Source organism: Glycine max, chromosome 4, assembly GCF_000004515.6.
Source record: "Glycine max cultivar Williams 82 chromosome 4, Glycine_max_v4.0, whole genome shotgun sequence".
In the NCBI taxonomy this organism is placed as follows: Eukaryota; Viridiplantae; Streptophyta; class Magnoliopsida; order Fabales; family Fabaceae; genus Glycine; species Glycine max.
Window position 1 is genome coordinate 49,422,497 of NC_016091.4, and position 18,639 is coordinate 49,441,135.

Below are 18,639 nucleotides of genomic sequence, written 5' to 3' on the forward strand. Positions count from 1 at the left end.
TTGGATAGTGTTTAGACCTGTCAATCAGTATCCAAATGATTGTAAAGCATTGGACCAGTCCAACTCAATACCAACTAAAGGATACAATTTCAATAAAAAGTAGGCAATGTAATTAGGTAAGAAACTATTTCTAATACAAATTTTAGGGTAAATAATCATTTTTGTCCCTAAATGTGTAAATAGTTGACAAATTCATCATTGAAAGTTGAAAAATCAATTTTTAGTTTCCTAAAGTATAAAAAGTGTGACAAATTCATTCATCCGTTAACTCCCGTTTGTTACCGTCAATGAGAGAGCCTACGTGGCACATATGAATGAAAATATCACGAAATTGATTGTCAACATGACTGTTGAATAAATTAGATGAAAATGTTAGTAACTTTTTTTGGACCAAAATTTAAATATGTTTTCACAGAATCAAAATGTCAGTAAGTTATCATTATTGAACCAAAATGTCAATAATTTTTTATTGTATCAAAATGTCAATAAATTTTTATTGGACGTAAATGTTAGTAATTTTTTGTTGGACCAAAATTCAATATATTTGTATTAGACTAATTTGTTAAATCCCAAATTTCATTTCATTTAAGGGTAATATAATTTTAAGGTCAAATTTTTCATTTTTTATTGTTACAAGCGTAACATTATAATAATCACTTAAAATAGGAAATCAAACATAGTTTAAAACAAGTATATTAATAAACATAACATTTACTAACAATCATAATTTGTCTATCATAATAGAAATTATCCAAAATAAACATTTTACCAGTATACAAAAATAAATATTGTACCAGTATACCAATTATTATTATGACTAATTATTATGATTTGGATTAATTTGTAATGATGGGTACATTTCTACAATATTTATTTTTGTATATTGGTAAAATGTTTATTTTGGATAATTTCTATTGTGACAAACAAGTCATAGTTATTATTATGTTTGTTTTAAATTATGTTTGTTTTCCTATGAAGAAAATTCACTCTAAAATTATATTTTATTCTTAAATATAACAAAATTTGGAGTCTAACAAATTAGTTCAATAGAAAACATACTAATGTTTTGGTCTAACAAAAAATTCCTGACATTTACGTCTAATAAAAAATTATTGACAGTTTGATACAATAAAAAATTACTGATATTCTGGTCCAATAATGATAACTTACCAACATTCTGATCCTATGGAACTGACATTTTGGTCCAAAAAAAAATTACTAATATTTTCGTCCAACAAAAATTACTAACATTTTACTGACATTTTCATCTAATGATAACTTAGTGAAATTTTCATCCAATCTATTCAACAACCATGTTGACAATCAATTCTATAATGTTTTCGTCCCTGTGTGTCACGTAAACTTTCTTGTTAACAACAACATACGAAAGTTAATGAATGAAAGAATTCGTCACACTTTTTATATTTTTGGGGACTAAAAATTGAATTTTTATCTTTCAATGATGAATTTATTAGTGATTTACAGAGATAAAAATGACTATTTATCCTAAGTTTTAACATAGTTATTTAAGATGAAGTTAGTAAAGTTGTTATGTATAAAAATTTACAATTAAATGATAATATAAAAGGCATAAATGAAATTATGATTTTCTTATTTTGTTTCATCCATAATTTTAGTATTTTCATTTTAAAATTAAGACATTTGATCCTCTTATTTTAATAAATACGCAATTTTAGTACTCTCATTTTAAAATAGAATATTTAGTTCTCGTATTTTAGAAAAAATAAAATTTTTGTCCAATTCTCAATTTTATTTACATTCTATTTTTTTCTTTTGATTCAATTGAATTTTAAACCTAATATATTGATTTAACATATCATCAAGAAATAATTTAATTAATTACAAAATAAGAAATAAACCATAGATAAAATTAAAGATTAAATTAAAATTATAAATTTTCTAAAATATGAGAAAGAAATGTTTAAATTTTGAGATAAAGAGATCAAAACTATAAACTTTTTTAAGATAAGAATTTTAAAATAGAAGAATCAAGATTACAAATTAAGTAAAATAAAATTGCATTTAATTTTATAAAATATTTACATAATCAGTATTTTTTCAATATATTTATTATTTACTTTCAATAGTATATTATTTTGACGTTAAATTTGCTATGTGGGCATTCCGACGATTTTAGGAAAACATGAGAGGAAGTTTTATTTGCATCTGAAGCTTCGTCTGATATTGTTATTATTTTGTTATTGTTCATTGCGTTGACAATGATAGTTGTTTGAACTATAATTCCTAAGCTTCAAATCCATGGTTCAAGCCAGCAGAGAGAGAAGACAATCATAGTTTGAAGGTTCTCGATTTTTTTCGACATAGTAAGTTTAAAATTTAAATTGTCTTTCAAAATTCAAAATGACATTAAAAAAATTCAATCTTTTGTTGGCCGTACTTAATACTAATCTTTCAACTTGAATAGAATACTAAGAAGATGTTTGTTGTGAAAGAAGTTTTTTCATATATAAAAATTATAATTCTTATGAATTATGAATTCCGAGATTATAATTCCTAAAAATAATAAAATATATTTGGTTTGTCATTAATATTTTTTAGAATAATACTTATATAAGTTTCTTTATTATCAAAGAATTAATTATATTTTTATTAGTTACTTTAATTAGCTATTACAGTAATTAATCTAATAAGAATAACATGATAATTTTTTTATTATAGAAAAATAAAATTTTAACTCATGAAAAGTTAGATTCCCACTTTTACTGATGAAACATTATTAAAAGACACAAAAGCATACCCAACTTCATCGTCATCACTCACTTAATGGGATTGATTAAGGTGGTAAAGGAGTTGTGGAGGGCTTTCTTTTTCCTCTGCTCACCACAATTCTGGAGAATGGCGTTGCTCTGGACTTTTTCTATTCTTTATTCTTATTACCAATTATTCAAACCACTAATTCATGAGAAATGTTCCCTCTTCTCTCACAAACTCGTATCCTATCCAAGGTGCTCCCCTTTCACAACTACTTTTAAGCCTGTCTGCGTCATCACTGGTGTAAGTCTTTTCTTTATTCATTTATTCATTTTTTGTTGTTTTATTTAGCTATTTGATTATGTGAATTTCTCAATTTCGTTTTGTGTTGGCGTAGGCTACGTCTGGTCTAGGATTAGCTGCTGCCTATCAACTTTCCAAGGAAGGATATTTTGTTGTGCTTGGTAACTCTTTATTCTTATTCTTATTTTACTTTTCATACTTTTAAATCATACTAGTGTAACTAATTAGTTCATGTTTCTAGTCTAAAGAAAGCTTAAGAACACGCTCTTAACACTCTCCCTTTTCAACTCTTTGTAAATCATAACTCTTTGTAAAATCTAGTACTAGCTTCACTAATGAAGAATGGGGTCAGGTTATTTGATGGAAATCCGCTCGAGATTTCACCCAATAAAGATAATGTTGGAAAGAGTGTTAAGAAGTGTATTGCTTGCATCCTTCTTCTAGTCTATGCGATGTATACTTAGGATTCCAGTTGTGAATGCAGTTGGACGTTCACAGCAATTATTGTCAGAGGTATTTCCTACAACACTTTTTTTAGAATCGTGGTGATGACAACTTCACACTTCATAAATCTCTTATCAGTGTTCCCTGGCTCCCTCTGTTTGATAGACCATAACAAAGATAAAAGATTGGAATGAAGATGCCCACCTCGAAGCTTTTCAGGTTGACCTGTCATCAATTGAGTCAGTCGTAAAGTTCAAAATGTCCCTGCAACAGTGGCTTTTGGATTCTGATTTGCACTGCTCCATACAAATACTGATAAACAATGCTGGAATACTTGCAACATCACCTAGAGTCACCGCTGAGGGCTATGATCAGTAATAAATAATTTTTTCCTAACTCCTTTGGTAGTATTGAAGAATTTTCACTTTACCATTGAATAACTTCTGTGCTTATGATGCATGCTCTGTGTAACACAACAAAAGATGCATAGGTCACGTGCTTGCAAATTTTATTACTTTCAGACTGCTAATAAATCTATTTAAGCTAAGGAAAATAATTGAGTGTTTGTTACAATATTGAAATTTCGGAGACAATGTTGATTAGCGTGATCAATGTGGTTTTTATGGAACGCAAACACAAGAAAGACACATGGATTATTTTTACAACTGTATGCAAAAAAGTAGATTTTTTTTTTTTACTTGTTTGCTCCATTAAGGTGAGCCTAGTTGCCTTGTGACCAGAAGGTCGTGGGTTTAAATCTTGGAAACAGCTCCGCATACAGGGGTAATGCTGCATATATTTACCCTTCCCATACTATACTAGGTGGTGGTGGTGCCCCATTTTTATTTTTTTATTTTATTATATACTTGTTAGCTCCATGTTTGTTTGGTATCTTAGTTTTATAATTAGTATTAACTTTTAAAATGTATAAATGTCTTGCGTTTTTTTCTCCCAGGATGATTGGTACAAATTATATTGGTGCATTTGCTTTAACAAAGCTTCTACTGCCACTTCTTGAAAGCAGCCCTGTATCCTCCAAAATTGTGAATGTATCATCCTTTACACATCGAGCTGGTAAGGATAATCATTATAATCCTTACTTCTATTATTGTCTGGTGAATCAACTCTTTCAGTTCGATTCTATTCCATAAATTCTTCGTCACATTGTCTCTACAACAGTGCTTCTCCTATAGAAACTGATCAAGCTCTTTTCTTTAGTTACTGATGTGCAGGTTGATGAGGGAACTGTTTCTGGGAAGAGATTTTTTAGATCAATACAATATCCATGTGCTCACATCTATGAGTATTCTAAATGTAAATTGCAAATTTCGGATTAAGTTATATAGATTACTTTATGTCTTTAGTCCTAATGCATTTAATTTTGTTGAAGTATGCCTCATTCTCTTCTCGTATGAGCTCCATCGACAGCTTTGCCTAATGGGAAAATCTCACCAGATATTTGTCACGTATGTAATTACTAATATACTTTCATTTCCTTTTTCTGTCTTGTTTCCAAGTGCTGTGTACTGTTATATGTATCAGAAAAGTTTTGTATATGTTAACAGTTAACTAATTATTGCATAACTCATCACTTTTATTACTTGCCCGACCTTCATGAATTAAGTTACAACTTACAAGTTTTAGGGAGACACTTAGAAAAACTTACTTGAGCTTATGGAAGTGACTTATGACATTCCTATAAGCTGTTTTTAGATTTTAGCTTATTTCAATAACCTTCATTGAGAAGTTTATCCAAAAATTTTTTTAGCTCATTGAAATAAGCTTAACAATCAAGTTAATGAATAAGGTCTCATATGATAAAAAATTTCTGAGTAAGTGCTTAACTAAGCTGTTTATCCAAATGTGCCCTCGGTTTCCTATATATCATTTCTGCACCGCTCGTGGGTTCTTGTTTTTGGCAAAAGCATATATGGACACAGTGGCTTATTCGCCAATCATGTACCTTGGGTGAAATTCATGCGTGAATGTTTGACAAACCTGTAATTCTATTGTGGTTTTGAACTTTCAATTAAAGGATGATTTTTATTATAAGCCTCTGTCTTGTTGGGATATAATGATGTTATTGTCACAAATCTTTGGCTCCTAACCAGGAATCCAGGATCAGTTCCCCAGCTCCCTTCCTCCCCCAAGTTTCCAAACACCCCCTTCGTTGCCCCCCTAAGAAAAGCTACGAGTTTTAAAGGGTCTATCTCCACCCCGGCTTTCAACTAGCTACAACTGCATAATCATCCAATGAGTTGGATAGGAAAAAAGGTTTAAATGGGACCAGCTACACTCATATAAATCCACTTGTAATCAGTTTTTGAGCTAGAGTTGTGCAAAATGTATTAAACTTTTTGTATAAAGCTTTATTCTTGTCTATCATGGATTCTACTTCACCTTATACATTCAATTTCTGTGTTGTTGCCCGTTAGTGTTGCAGATCCTGGAGTTGTGCAGACAAAGCTCATGCAAGAAGTTCCAGCAATCCTATCTTGGTTAGCATTATATGTGTTGAAACGTCTACAGCTGTTGCAATCCCCTGAGTGTGGGGTTGACTCTATTATTGATGCTGCTCTAGCTCCACCAGTAAGTACTTTTAGTGGTACTTAATATTGATTTACAATTTTACATTTTTAACATGCCATTTATCAACAACTTCACTAATTCTCTTAGATATTATTCCATCACCACTCAATGCATTCTCAATTGCCTTGTGCCTTTATTTTATCCTTCTGCAATGGTAATTCACCTTGACCTCTGGCTAGGAAACGATATATTGGTCAATTATTTCAACAAACTATTACATATAGTAGAGGATCCAAATACACATTATAAAACACATTCACAAATGGACACTTTCGGGTAAAATAGGTTTCTCTCAATTTCCTCTCACATATGGATGCTTTTTCATACATTAGAGGATCTAAATAAACATTATAAAACACGTACACACACAAATGAACGCTTTTAGGTAAAATACGTTTCTCTCAATTTTCATTCGGAGTAACTCTGCAATACTCTTGTGAAAGAAAACTTCTCTAAAAGTGGGTAATTAACATGTATGCTCACAAAAGATATATAATTTCCGTTCTTTACTCTTGTGCTACTTGGGGTATAACTAGGTATGTCTCAGATATATAATTTCTTTTATTATAAATATTTTCATAACAATCTACAAATATTTTATATTCTTTATTTTATTATTTAAAAAATATATTAGCATACTCGTATCTTTAATTTAAAATTGTTATATTCGGTAACAGTATATGTTCTGGGTACCAAAAAGCAGAACCACACACAAATTGGGAAGGGAGGGGTAGTACAATTCTTGTGCATATTTTGATCTTTAAATTTCTCATCTGCCAATTTGTCCTATGTATCAAATGACTTTTATATCATTTTCAGTCCTGCCTCAGTATTTCTCAATTTCCCCTATTTTTCTAGCAGCCTAAAACTATTGACAAGGGAATTTATAATGATTATTGTATTGTAAATGATCAAACCATCTAAGTTGCTTCTTCTCATCTTAAGTAATCGTTGTCTACTAAATGGAGGTAAAAAATCACTATCTTATAATGATTGTCCTATCCCATTCATCCAGTTGGATACACCCTTTAGCATCCCTTTGTTTCCTCCATTTTATCTTAATGAACTGATTAGGAATTAAAATAGCCAGTTCTTACTTAATTTTGAGCTCTGCATTTATCACTTCATCCACCTGTACCTAGAAGTTCATACTAAACCTTCAATTTCACCATTGGTTTGAATAATTGCTCTATTGCATTCTTTATGCTGATGCTTACACTGATCTCTTATGCCTGATTTAATTTTTTTTTAATTCTAATACTGACTGGAGCCATTGAGTTTGTGATGTTAAATGGACTTATTGCATTTTTCAGGGAACATCAGGAGCTTACTTTTTTGGGGGTAAAGGTAGGACCCTCAACCCTTCACCACTTTCGCGAAACGCCAAATTAGCACGTGAACTTTGGGAGAGTACAAGTAAACTGCTATCTGTGACCCCTTTTGGTGCTGAGGGTAACAGCTGGTAGCATTGGTTCGCATGTCATGTCCTATAACAAAGTGAATAGCTGCAGTTGCCCCTGCAGATTCACAAATGACAACCCATTCTTCATATCAAGTTTAAGAAAAGTACAATATAACCATTCTTCAGCATTACCACCATGCACTTGTTGCCTTGTAGCACTGTTCATAATTCATATTCTCATATTCTACTTATTTCATTTGCTAATTCACTACGATAATTAATTATTAGATTGAATTTGAATTTAACAAAAATATTTTTAGGAAAAAGAGAGGAATGGTCTAGGACTGTAGAATTTACATTAAATGTGAGATTTTGGATATTTGAGTTGAGGTGAAAGACTGGCTGGAGACTACGGTGAGAAAAAAAAATTTCTTCTAATCAGGGGTTTTAAATTAATATATAGTATCATTTAAAATTATTCGCAATGTATATTACTAAAATAAATCTTTCAATTACTCTTCCATATAAGATTTGCATAGCCAAATTATTTTGATAATTTTTCAAGATGCATTTGCTATTCTATTAGTATCAAGTACGAATTTGTGGGTAACGGTGAGAGAAGATAAAGTACACTTGTATGAATTGTGGATATACATTTCTAGTTGTGGGCTACAAAACTCATTCGGCAGTGGAATCAAAGCAAGGCAACTGTTTTATGCACTCCATATTTTGCTTGATGTACCTCCAAAATTGCTAATATTGCAAAATTGCTTGATGTACCTCTACGTCGCACCAAATCCACCGCTGCATCACACCACCCCCGTCGACTATGTTATCATAGTTTTGGTGTTCCAAATTACTCATCTGAAATTGTGTTAGAAGAATTCCATATTTGTTGTTCCGGATAACCAAAAAAAGAAAAATAGCTTTCGGATAACGTAATTCGGCGATTGTTTAACATCAACAACATTATGGATTTGTCAATCTGCCAACATTTATCAGTGATGTATATTATTTTTTCCCTTTCTTAACTCCATTTTCGTCTTCAAACTCACAACACAATTGTGCAGTGGTGCAGAGTGATGGTTGATGAGGTGGTGCGGTGTGGTTTACGTGAAGGTGTTTGGACACTATTAACAAAAAGAGAGGCGTATGATTACACTCACACCTATGTTTTCTAAAATTGTATCTGATAACCCTATGTCAATTTTACTAATATAGTATTTATATACTATATAAATGTTTTGATATTTTTATTATACAGTAATAATTATTATATTTATTAAATATAATGATAATATATGTATATTAAATGTATAATTTTTAATTGAATTTATATACAGTTATTAGAAGAAGAAAAATATATCGAGGATATTTACAGTTATTGAAAGTTAAAATGCACGGCAGCCTCATTATACAAAGGAAATTTAACATTTTTTTAAGAAGCAAGAAAAGAATAAAAAGGTTTACATGGTAAAACATCGTGAATTGGATTACAAATTTACAGTATAGTGCTCGCTTGATAAATGTTTATAATTAATTTCTCACACCACGATTCAAGTTCTAGTATACAACAATTTATGTTTGAAATTGATTTAGATATACATCCTAATTACATTAAGCGGTATAAATTAAATTTAATAGAAGTATTTCTATCCAACTTTCAGATAAATGAATTTATAGTTTATGTTGAATTAGATTTGATTGCCATTCACAAAAAAAATAAAAAAAAAATTGATTGCCTACCTGTCTTTGTATGAAATGAAGACAGTAATATAGTGCACTAAAGTCAAGTGTATTAAATTTATGCAAGAGCTTTTTTTTTTTTTTAGGAAATGCAAGAGCTTCTTAAATTTCTCATATAAGATTAAAAAAACAAAGTTTTGCCTCAAGTGGTTTAGGGGCGGTTGACCTTACTAATAGGATAGATTTGATTGGGTTATAAATTTCTCAAATTTAATCTTCACTAACCTAACCCTATATTTTATCATTATTTATCCCAATTCATTGAACTTAACCTCTTTTACAGCAATTAACAAATATATTCTTATTTAAAATAAAATTTTATTATCAATTAATGTAGATGACGAATCCAGACATTAATGTTTTGAAATTAATTTAGTGAATTAGTAAATGCAATAGTAGATACCCCTATATCATGTGCAGTACCCAAAAAAAGATACTGTAATATATCATGTGAGATTTATTAGTAATTGTGAAAAACAAGCATAATAATTACAAAAATATTAAATTATATTTAAATAGTTTGAATTAAAATATATGTTTTTACTCATAAGGATCGAAAAATTAAAATATAAATATAAAGGACTCTTTTAAGTAATCATGTGATTATTAATTATTGTTTAATATTGATAATTCATGGATAATTATGTAGGTCTCGCGTTCTTTTTTTAAGGTATATGTCTCACGTTCTTAAAATAAAACAATTACTGAAAATGTCTTATGTATCAATATACATTAATTTGTTTGACAATTATTGAATCAAAACGATAATAGTTGAATGTATTTTTAATATCATATAATAATTTAAATAAAAAAAGAAAAGAAAAAAAAGTTTAGAAGTAAAAAAAAAAAGAATCAGAAAAAAGTAACTAACTAAAAACTAGTGGAGTAGTTGTTAAATCTGTCTAAAAAATGTGGACAACAAAATAGGATATACCCTTTATTATTGGTATAGAGAAGACATAAATTTAAAGGGATTAGATTGGGTAATTTTGGCGTGTAACAGTCAATCATTGGAATAATTTGCTGGTTTAGATTTTGCCATTTTTTTAAAATACTTTTAATTTAGTTTTTATACTTTAAAGCCATTAAAAATATTACTGAGTGCATGGAATAATTACTATAAAGGTATTTCAGTTTATCTATTTTTTTTTTTTAAAAATAGCAAAATCTGAAACATCAAATTAATCCAATGTTCTAAAAATGTAAAAACTATTGTGACTTTCTCCTGCCAAAGTCACCAATCCAAGCTCAAACCATAAGCCGTGCTTGTTTTTATAAAATTCAGTAGTCTATTGCATTAATTAATTTTAAATAAAAAAAAATCTCTAATTAGTTGTATGACAAACAATAAGAAGAAATAAATGAATAGTAATGATAAGAATAATTTTAATATTATATAAATTTAAGATAAATTTATTGACTTAATGAATTAGATAATTGAATATGATAATAAAAGCAAACATTGCATTAACTTATAAATAAGTATTTTTTTACCAGCAATTATGGGAGAATAAAGAGATAAACTCAGAAGGCACCATCAGAACAACTATACAGTCCCTATCTGAAGGGGATTTTTCAAATGCAACACGGATGCAGCTTTCCACTCTTCTGAAGGACTGACAAGTTGGGACTTTATTGTTCATGATGATTCTGGAGCTTCTGGTTTCAGTCTTGGAGGGAGAGTTTTTTGGTTTACTCCAATGGCTGCTTCATGAGCAGCACATGTGACATCTCAGAAGTGGGTTCTATCCTCAATGATTGCAGGAAATTCCTTGCTATTAATCCAAACTTATTAGGAGACAAGTTAATATAGCTGCTCATAGCTTAGCTAAGGCTGCTATATTGTTTATGTTAGTCCTACCTGTTTTAACCATATTTCCTATTCTATTTTAGAAGCTATCAATAATAAAATGATATAACCTGATTTCCGTCAAAAATAAAGTATTTTTTTTACCAGACTTATAAAATAAGTTAACATCATAATAAATCAAAATCGGTAAAGCTTTAAATTAATAAGAAATGTTTGTATTATATATTATATATTCAACAAAGCAATAAACTTATAACAATAATAAGTTAAGTAGTGACAATTTATAAATGAATGCTTCCAAAAAAGTTCTACATTGTTGAGGATGAATAGTTTTTAAATACTTTCATCTCTTACTCTATAGAGAAATCTTTTAAGAATAAAATTATAATGACTCATTGAATATCAAAGTCGATAATACTTTAAATCTAATAATCTTAATGATGTCAAGTAACCTGAGACAGATTAAATTTTTGGAAACTATACTTCACTTATATATTTATTAGGAGATATTAAACCTTTAAATGAATCTTAATATTTTAAAAGATTAATTCTTGATTCACGATCCAAAAATAAATGGGTTTCATGAAAAAAATAGTTAAAAAAATAACCTAAACATTATTTTTTAATTTAATTTCTATTAACTGTTAATATAAAAAAGAATACACTATTAACCAAACCAAGCAGTAATTGTGGTTGGCAGATTTTTAATATAGTTAAATAGTAATATAAAACCTAACATTCTCACTGTACAGACTAATTTCTCATTTATTTTTTAAGTAATCTTTGTAGAATTCGATGTTTTCTTATACACTTTCAGTGTACAAACTAATTTCTCGATTATTTTTTAAGTAATCACTGTAGATTTGAATTTTTTTTATATTTTAATTCATTATTAGGTAAATACTATAAAAGACTTTACTATTAATATATTTTAACTACATTCTAATTAGGTTGAAATTTTTAACAATTTTTTTTACTAAATAGGTAAATTTGTAATGGAGTGTTACCAAATATTCACACACTCACCAAAAACATACCGGATATTCACAAAAAAGAACAATTTAAAATTCTCTTTGCCTAAGTTGCAAACCAATTCCTAACTCCATGAGTTAAAAGTTAACCCTGGTTAAGTTATTTGGGTCCCACACCATTATAAAAAGTATACATGGATCAAGAATAAAAGAAGAAGAAAAAAGTAATAACCAGCTCAACACGGGTTTTCCATTTTTCAGTAGTAAATTGGGGGCAAATTAGATTCTTGACATCACAGTTGTTGAGGGCTTTGACAGATGGGTCATTGTACATGGTGAGAAGAACGTCTTCTCAGATTCAATTCAAATTCCTCAAAGTCACTCACACCCTTTTCTCCAATCAGGTAATTTTCACCTTCACTTCTCACTCCTCCTCATCTTCACTGCACAATACTAGATACACCGCTTATCTCTCTCTCTCTCTCTCTTTCTGCTTTGCTTTTTACTTCTTCTTCATTAGATTCGCAACTCGCTCAGCTTCCAGCTAGGGTTTCCAGCTCAATTTGCAAGTTTCCACTATCCCTCAATTTCGACCGTTGCTAGTTAATTTGAAATCCGCTGCCCCTGTAGATCCGTGGCGGGATTCTGTTGACTTCGAATTTCGGTTTCTGAACAAAAACAAAAAGAGGTTCGTGTCCGAACATTTCGCTATGCCTTTGTCTTAACATTTTTACTTTACTTGTTTTTATTTACTTTTGTTAAGCTTCGGTTGCGAGGTATTATTGTGTCAGCTGGTTTTCTGAATTTTGCTACGTTGCGTGGATTTCGCCTATTCATTTAATTATTACTCCGTGGATTTTGGGATGGCGTCGATGGTTCGAAATTTATTTTTATTGTTTTAATTATTATTATTTTTCGGAGTTGATACTTTTGATTTATGATTGGTTCATGCTTGGTATTACTGCTGTATCTATATCCAAAGGGGGAAACTGGGCAAAGAAAAAAGCAATTAATAGTTATTTGTTATATTGAGTTGAGTTTACAAATGAATAATTGCTTACTGGAAGACATTGTCCTTGTTCTTGTGGTTACGGGACTGGAAAGGGTGCTGGTAGTTACATTTTTGGTTTGGTTAACGACTAACAAGTAATATTTTATATGATTTGTGGTGGTTTGCAGTTTCTTTGATAACCCAAAAAAAATATCTAGACTATCATAATATATTAGAATCTAACACATGCTTATCAGTGTGTTGAACTTAGTCTAACTTTCAGTGTAGTGAGCAACTTAGCATGAACAAGAATGGAATTTTGTAAATTTATTTTGATAACATGGATGGGTTCTTTGGAAGTATTTGAGTTGGAGATTCTTGTATATGTTGGTTGTTTTATTGTTATATGACGACAAAGGCCTTATCCCATTAGGTGAAATCAGCTACATTAATCACATGACATCATTGGGCTTGGTTAAAGTCGTAATCCTTAGATATATAATTCGCCATGAGATTTCTTTTATCAGCTTCTTCCATTGTCCTTCTCGGTCTCCCTCTTCCCTATTTCACGCGATTATAAATCATGCAATTTACTCTCCTCATTTCCAGTGACCTTTGTATGTGGCCAAACTACCTTTATGATGATTTTCTGTCATATTTTCCTCAGTCGATGCCACACCAATATGTCTTCGTATACAATCATTTCATATCCTATACTTTCTTGTTTGGTCACACATCTATCTTAACATTCTCTTTCTGTTATTGTTACTTCTCTCTTGTCTCTATTAAGTGCAACGGTCACTACCAGAGTATAGCCAGATGTATAACAGTACGGAAAAACTTTCCTTTGAACTTAGTATTTTGCGATCACAAACAACCTCTGATACCTTTATTCTTTCTAACCATCCAGCCTGTATAAGGCTAAACATTGCTAAACAGTAAACACTGCTAAACATTGTACCGCATTCCCCGTTTCTCTTTCCAATAAAATACAGAACTCTTGTAAGTTGTAAGTGGAACATGCTTATAAATATTTTGACTTTTGGAATAACTATAGCATTGGAAAGGAAACTTAACCATTGACCTTATCCTAGAAGTTTAATTAAAAGTGACTTCACTTGCCTTGTGCCTTCTGAGATGATATCTCATATCTGCAATACTTTTTATGAGAAAATATTGAGTTGCTCACACCTTTGTGCTGCTATCAAGGGAAGCTAATTGAAAAGCAACATGTCATAAACAAATAAACAATTAACCATTCGTTCATGTTAACGCATTACCTTTTCTGCTCTTTAAAAAGGGTTCTTGGTGATTTAATTGGGCTTTATAACTATATAAGTCTGTTCTATGTAAGTGCTATACATTGATATGCTGGCTTAATGTTGCAAATGAGGAAAAATGGCAATTATCCACTTTCGTTCTAGTTTCTACATAAGTTCCAACCTAAATTATAGTTAAGGATCCAGGATTGCCTGATAGAAAACAAATCCTGACATTGGTAATGTTACTCCCACATATCTTGTTTACATCAAATTGCACTGTAATATTGACATGTATAGTCACTATGCCTGGTTAGTGAACATTTCCATACCTGTGAACAGTAGGATTTAAGGTTACATGCAAGGGACACATGTCTTATCATTTCTTCTCATTTTTCTTTATTTGAATTTATAATATAATCTTTCAATTTTTTCCCTAGACAACAATGACACACACATAACGTATGTTGTTCCATACAGATGATGGTAGAGGTTTCCTATGACAGTGCAATGCAAGTGACTCCACATATTGAAAATGAAAATTCTTTATGAAGTGCTCACACAGTGTCATAAACTACAGCTTTTGTCATTAATAGTTTTGAATATCTATTTGTGATCCATACTTTGAAACGTTTGTTTTACTTGTAACTGTTGCTCCACACACCAAAATCTTGAGAAATTTAGGGAGTGTGACTCAATTTCTTTCTCCATTGGTTCAGGTACAAGGTTGAGGGGTTTCCTCAAACAAAGGAGGCCTGGTATAAAATCCAGTAGTTGTGGTTAAATTCTCTGCCTTTTTAACTGGCCGAGGAAGTAACTTACCAATATTTAAGACTACTGTAAAATGATGGAGTGCAACAAAGATGAGGCAGTTAGGGCCAAAGAAATAGCAGAGAGGAAATTTTCAGAAAGGGAATATGTTGGTGCAAAGAAGTTTGCTCTCAAGGCTCAAAATCTGTATCCTGAGTTGGAGGATATTACCCAGCTTTTGACAACAATTGATATTTATACATCCGCTGAGAATAAAGTAAGCGGAGAAATGGATTGGTATGGTATACTTGGAGTGAGCCCCTTTGCTGATGAGGAGACTGTCAGAAAGCAATACAGGAAGCTGGCTCTCACCCTTCACCCTGACAAAAACAAGTCTTTGGGTGCAGAGGGTGCATTTAAGCTGGTTTCAGAGGCATGGAGTTTGTTATCAGATAAGACCAAGAGACTAGAATATAACCAGAAGAGGAGTTTGAAAGGATTCCAACATAATACTCCCAACCATGTTGGATCTCAACCAGAAGCACCCAGTTCAAATGGTTATTATAATCTAAAGAAGAATGTTAATTCAAATGTCAGGACTGGAAATAATAGTGGTCGGGCACCTTCAGCTCCGGTTAAAAAGGCTGAAACCTTTTGGACTATCTGTAATAGGTGCAGGACACATTATGAATATCTCAGGGTTTATTTGAATCACACCCTTTTATGTCCAAACTGTAATGAAGCTTTTGTCGCTGTAGAGAGGGGTCCACCACCAAATGTTTTTAAGCCACCAAATTGGTCTTCTCATCAACGGCATCAGAATTCTCAACACCATGCTGGAAGTAATAATACAAATTTTCAGTGGGGTTCTCACTCTAGAATGGCTGGTTTTGGTAGCACAGATGGATCAACATCTGTTGCAGCTCAAGCTGCAAGTGTTGTGCAGCAGGCAAGTGAGAAAGTAAGGAGGGAGGGTTCTTTTCACAAACCTATGAAAAAAAGGAAGACAGATGATATTCGCATTAATGGTTATCAAGGATACATGGCAAATCATATGGCTACAAGAGATGGAGCGGCTGGTTTGGGCACCTTCTCTGAACCAGGAAAGGTTAACTTGGAAACAGAAAGGAATTATGGTTTTTCAGGTCTTCCTGGCAAGCATTACAGCACAAGAGAATTGTCAATGTTTGAAATACGAAACATGTTGATGGATAAGTCGCGCATTGAAATTCGTAAGAAACTTCAAGAATGGAAATCAATGGCTGAAGCTAAGATTAACAAGGATAAAGAGAATAAGAGACAGAAAAGCACATTTAATGGCAAAACAACTGGTTCAGAGAAGCTGAGAGAGACTGCTGTTAATGGTAACAGGCATCTGGACATTGATTCTTTCCCTGTCAGATCTGATGATACAGTTAAGAAGAACCAAGCTTACGTTACAATCACTGTTCCAGACCCTGATTTTCATAATTTTGACTTGGATAGAGATGAAAATTCCTTTGCGGAGGACCAGGTCTGGGCTGCTTATGATGATGATGATGGAATGCCTCGTTATTATGCTAGAATTCACAAGGTGATCTCCATGAAGCCATTTAAAATGCGGATCAGTTGGCTTAACTCTCGAAGCAACAGTGAATTGGGCCCAATAGATTGGGTAGGTTCTGGTTTTTATAAAACTTGTGGGGATTTCAGAACTGGCAAGCATGAAATAACTGAATCATTAAATTCATTCTCTCACAAGGTTAGGTGGACAAAAGGCACAAGAGGTGTTGTTCGAATCTTTCCTGGGAAGGGGGAGGTCTGGGCTCTTTACAGAAACTGGTCTCGTGATTGGAATGAACATACCCCAGATGAAGTGATACACAAGTATGATATGGTGGAGGTTCTTGAAGATTTCAATGAAGAACAAGGCATATTAGTTACCCCCCTTGTTAAGGTTGCTGGTTTTAGGACTGTGTTTCAAAGGCACATGGACCGTGATCGGGAGAGGATGATTCCTAAAGAGGAAATGTTTCAATTCTCTCATCAGGTTCCGAATTACTTGCTTACTGGCCAAGAAGCTGATAATGCTCCAAAGGATTGTCGAGAGTTGGATCCAGCCGCTACTCCTTTAGACCTCCTCCAGATAATAACAGAAGCTAATGAGACATCGAAAAATGCTTTGGAAGCCTGATGAAGAAATGAAGGCCGGTTCACCTGCTGTGGACTGGGAGAGAGAATGCTTCAAAACCTTGTAGAGCAGAAATGTTAAACGAGGATAGTAAACAGATAAAGAATGATAGATGACGGTGCAAAGGATGCAATAGGCTTGAGAAATCAAAATGAAGATAATGAAAAATACACTCTTTCACGACTCTTTCATTTTCTTAGCCTGGCAAAGATATTCTATAGTGCCCTTTTGGTGTTATAAATGGATCGAAGGGATCCACAGCTTTTCGGTTTTTGTTGTATAATTTTCAGATATGTTATTCTTAGACCCGTGGCAGTTATCATTCATCGTTCTGCAAGCAAGATGAATAGACTTATAGTTCTGGCATTTCATGTCGTCCATGCCTGGTGCTTTACTCTTCCAGTTTATGGGCGTGCATATTCTGCCTTGTGTTATAAACTCATGAGTTATAATTACATCCGATTCATTTGCTAATTGTAGTGTCATACCCAATGCAAGGCTGCTATTATTTGTCTAAAGCTGCGTTATTTTTTAATTGTAACTCACAGATTAAGATTACTTTCAGATACCCTTGTTCTTACATTTTTTTTTACTGCCGCTTGTTCTTACAAGATCTCCGGGGAACTGTTTTATTTTTACTCAGTACGTTACTCGTGTATATAATTTTCGTAGGAGAGGTAATAAGTGTCGAGAAAAAACAAGACATTGGGCGTCTAAAATTTAAAGTACAATAAAAACAAAATTGTTAGATAGAAGAATAAAAAATCACTCATTTACAATTAAACACAAAAATTCTATTCCTTTCTCAATCAATCCTTACTGCTGCAGGTAGACTCGACACCGGAGGGAGTTCTACGGTGGCTTTGATTGTTGCACTCCTTTGGAGTCATGGAATCCATTGAAGAGAGCGGAGGGTTTGTTGACACAAATTTCCATAAGTGGGCCTATTGGAGGAAGCCGTCAAGGAAGGAAAGGAAGTCGGGAGTGTGGACAGAGAGAATGACCAGGCCAGTGATGTTGGGAAGTGAGGAGGTGCCTGAGACAGAGGAAGAACATCCAAGGAAGAAGGAATTATGTGTGAAGGGCGTACTATATTAACAAAAGGGCGACATTAATTCAACGCTTCTTAAATGTGGTCCACCAAAGATCATTTATCTTTTTGATCTCCGCCAGACATTGTCATATATATATATTGGTATCACAGCCCGTGTAATGCACGAACAAACTGATTAAACTTTCCAATATTTAAGTGTGTTCTTTGTTTTCTGTAAATCATTATATTTTATATCTATTATTTTTAATTTTATAGAATTAGAAGTAGATAATGAAATTAGAAGTAAATTTAATTGTTTTGCTACCTACACTTCACATAATTGGAAGTCTCAAATTATATTAACCTTAATTCCGTTGAAGAATTAATTGGAAGTTTAAGGAGGTTGAAGGAGAATGTGGAGTTTGCAAATCTCAGGAA

General features: G+C 32.0%; 2 protein-coding genes across 9 annotated transcripts; both read left to right on the forward strand.

Annotated features, from left to right (window-relative positions):
* The first annotated feature begins 2,789 nt into the window (after positions 1-2,789).
* On the forward strand, positions 2,790-7,760 carry LOC100818046 (dehydrogenase/reductase SDR family member on chromosome X). 8 transcript variants are annotated; one of them, XR_005891215.1, is made up of 9 exons: positions 2,790-3,036; positions 3,131-3,197; positions 3,521-3,549; positions 3,646-3,854; positions 4,436-4,554; positions 4,699-4,794; positions 4,871-4,946; positions 5,592-5,825; positions 5,916-6,040. XR_005891215.1 is itself a non-coding variant. In XM_003523332.5 (9 exons), the coding sequence occupies exons 1-9, from the start codon at positions 2,806-2,808 to the stop codon at positions 7,533-7,535; spliced, it is 1,134 nt and encodes a 377-aa protein (XP_003523380.1). In that variant the 5' UTR covers positions 2,790-2,805; the 3' UTR covers positions 7,536-7,760. The 8 variants fall into 8 exon arrangements, 7 of the variants coding, with proteins under 7 accessions (XP_003523380.1, XP_006578926.1, XP_006578925.1 ...); XM_003523332.5 differs by lacking the exon at positions 5,592-5,825 and adding an exon at positions 7,383-7,760 and having other exon boundaries at positions 5,916-6,069; XM_006578863.4 differs by lacking the exon at positions 5,592-5,825 and adding an exon at positions 7,383-7,520 and having other exon boundaries at positions 5,924-6,069.
* A 4,468-nt stretch (positions 7,761-12,228) lies between these two features.
* Positions 12,229-17,642, forward strand: LOC100818585 (uncharacterized). Its single transcript, XM_003523333.5, has 3 exons — positions 12,229-12,402; positions 12,519-12,686; positions 14,968-17,642. The coding sequence occupies exon 3, from the start codon at positions 15,093-15,095 to the stop codon at positions 17,169-17,171; it is 2,079 nt and encodes a 692-aa protein (XP_003523381.2). The 5' UTR covers positions 12,229-12,402; positions 12,519-12,686; positions 14,968-15,092; the 3' UTR covers positions 17,172-17,642.
* The last annotated feature ends 997 nt before the right edge of the window (positions 17,643-18,639 follow it).

Bases quoted from the DNA above. Each gene is read 5' to 3' on its own strand.
- LOC100818046 (XM_003523332.5), top strand. From the start codon at position 2,806: ATGGGATTGATTAAGGTGGTAAAGGAGTTGTGGAGGGCTTTCTTTTTC. The intron at 3,855-4,435 runs GTAATAAATAAT...TTTTTCTCCCAG, and splicing joins ACCGCTGAGGGCTATGATCA to GATGATTGGTACAAATTATA. The intron at 6,070-7,382 runs GTAAGTACTTTT...TGCATTTTTCAG, and splicing joins ATGCTGCTCTAGCTCCACCA to GGAACATCAGGAGCTTACTT.
- LOC100818585 (XM_003523333.5), top strand. From the start codon at position 15,093: ATGATGGAGTGCAACAAAGATGAGGCAGTTAGGGCCAAAGAAATAGCA.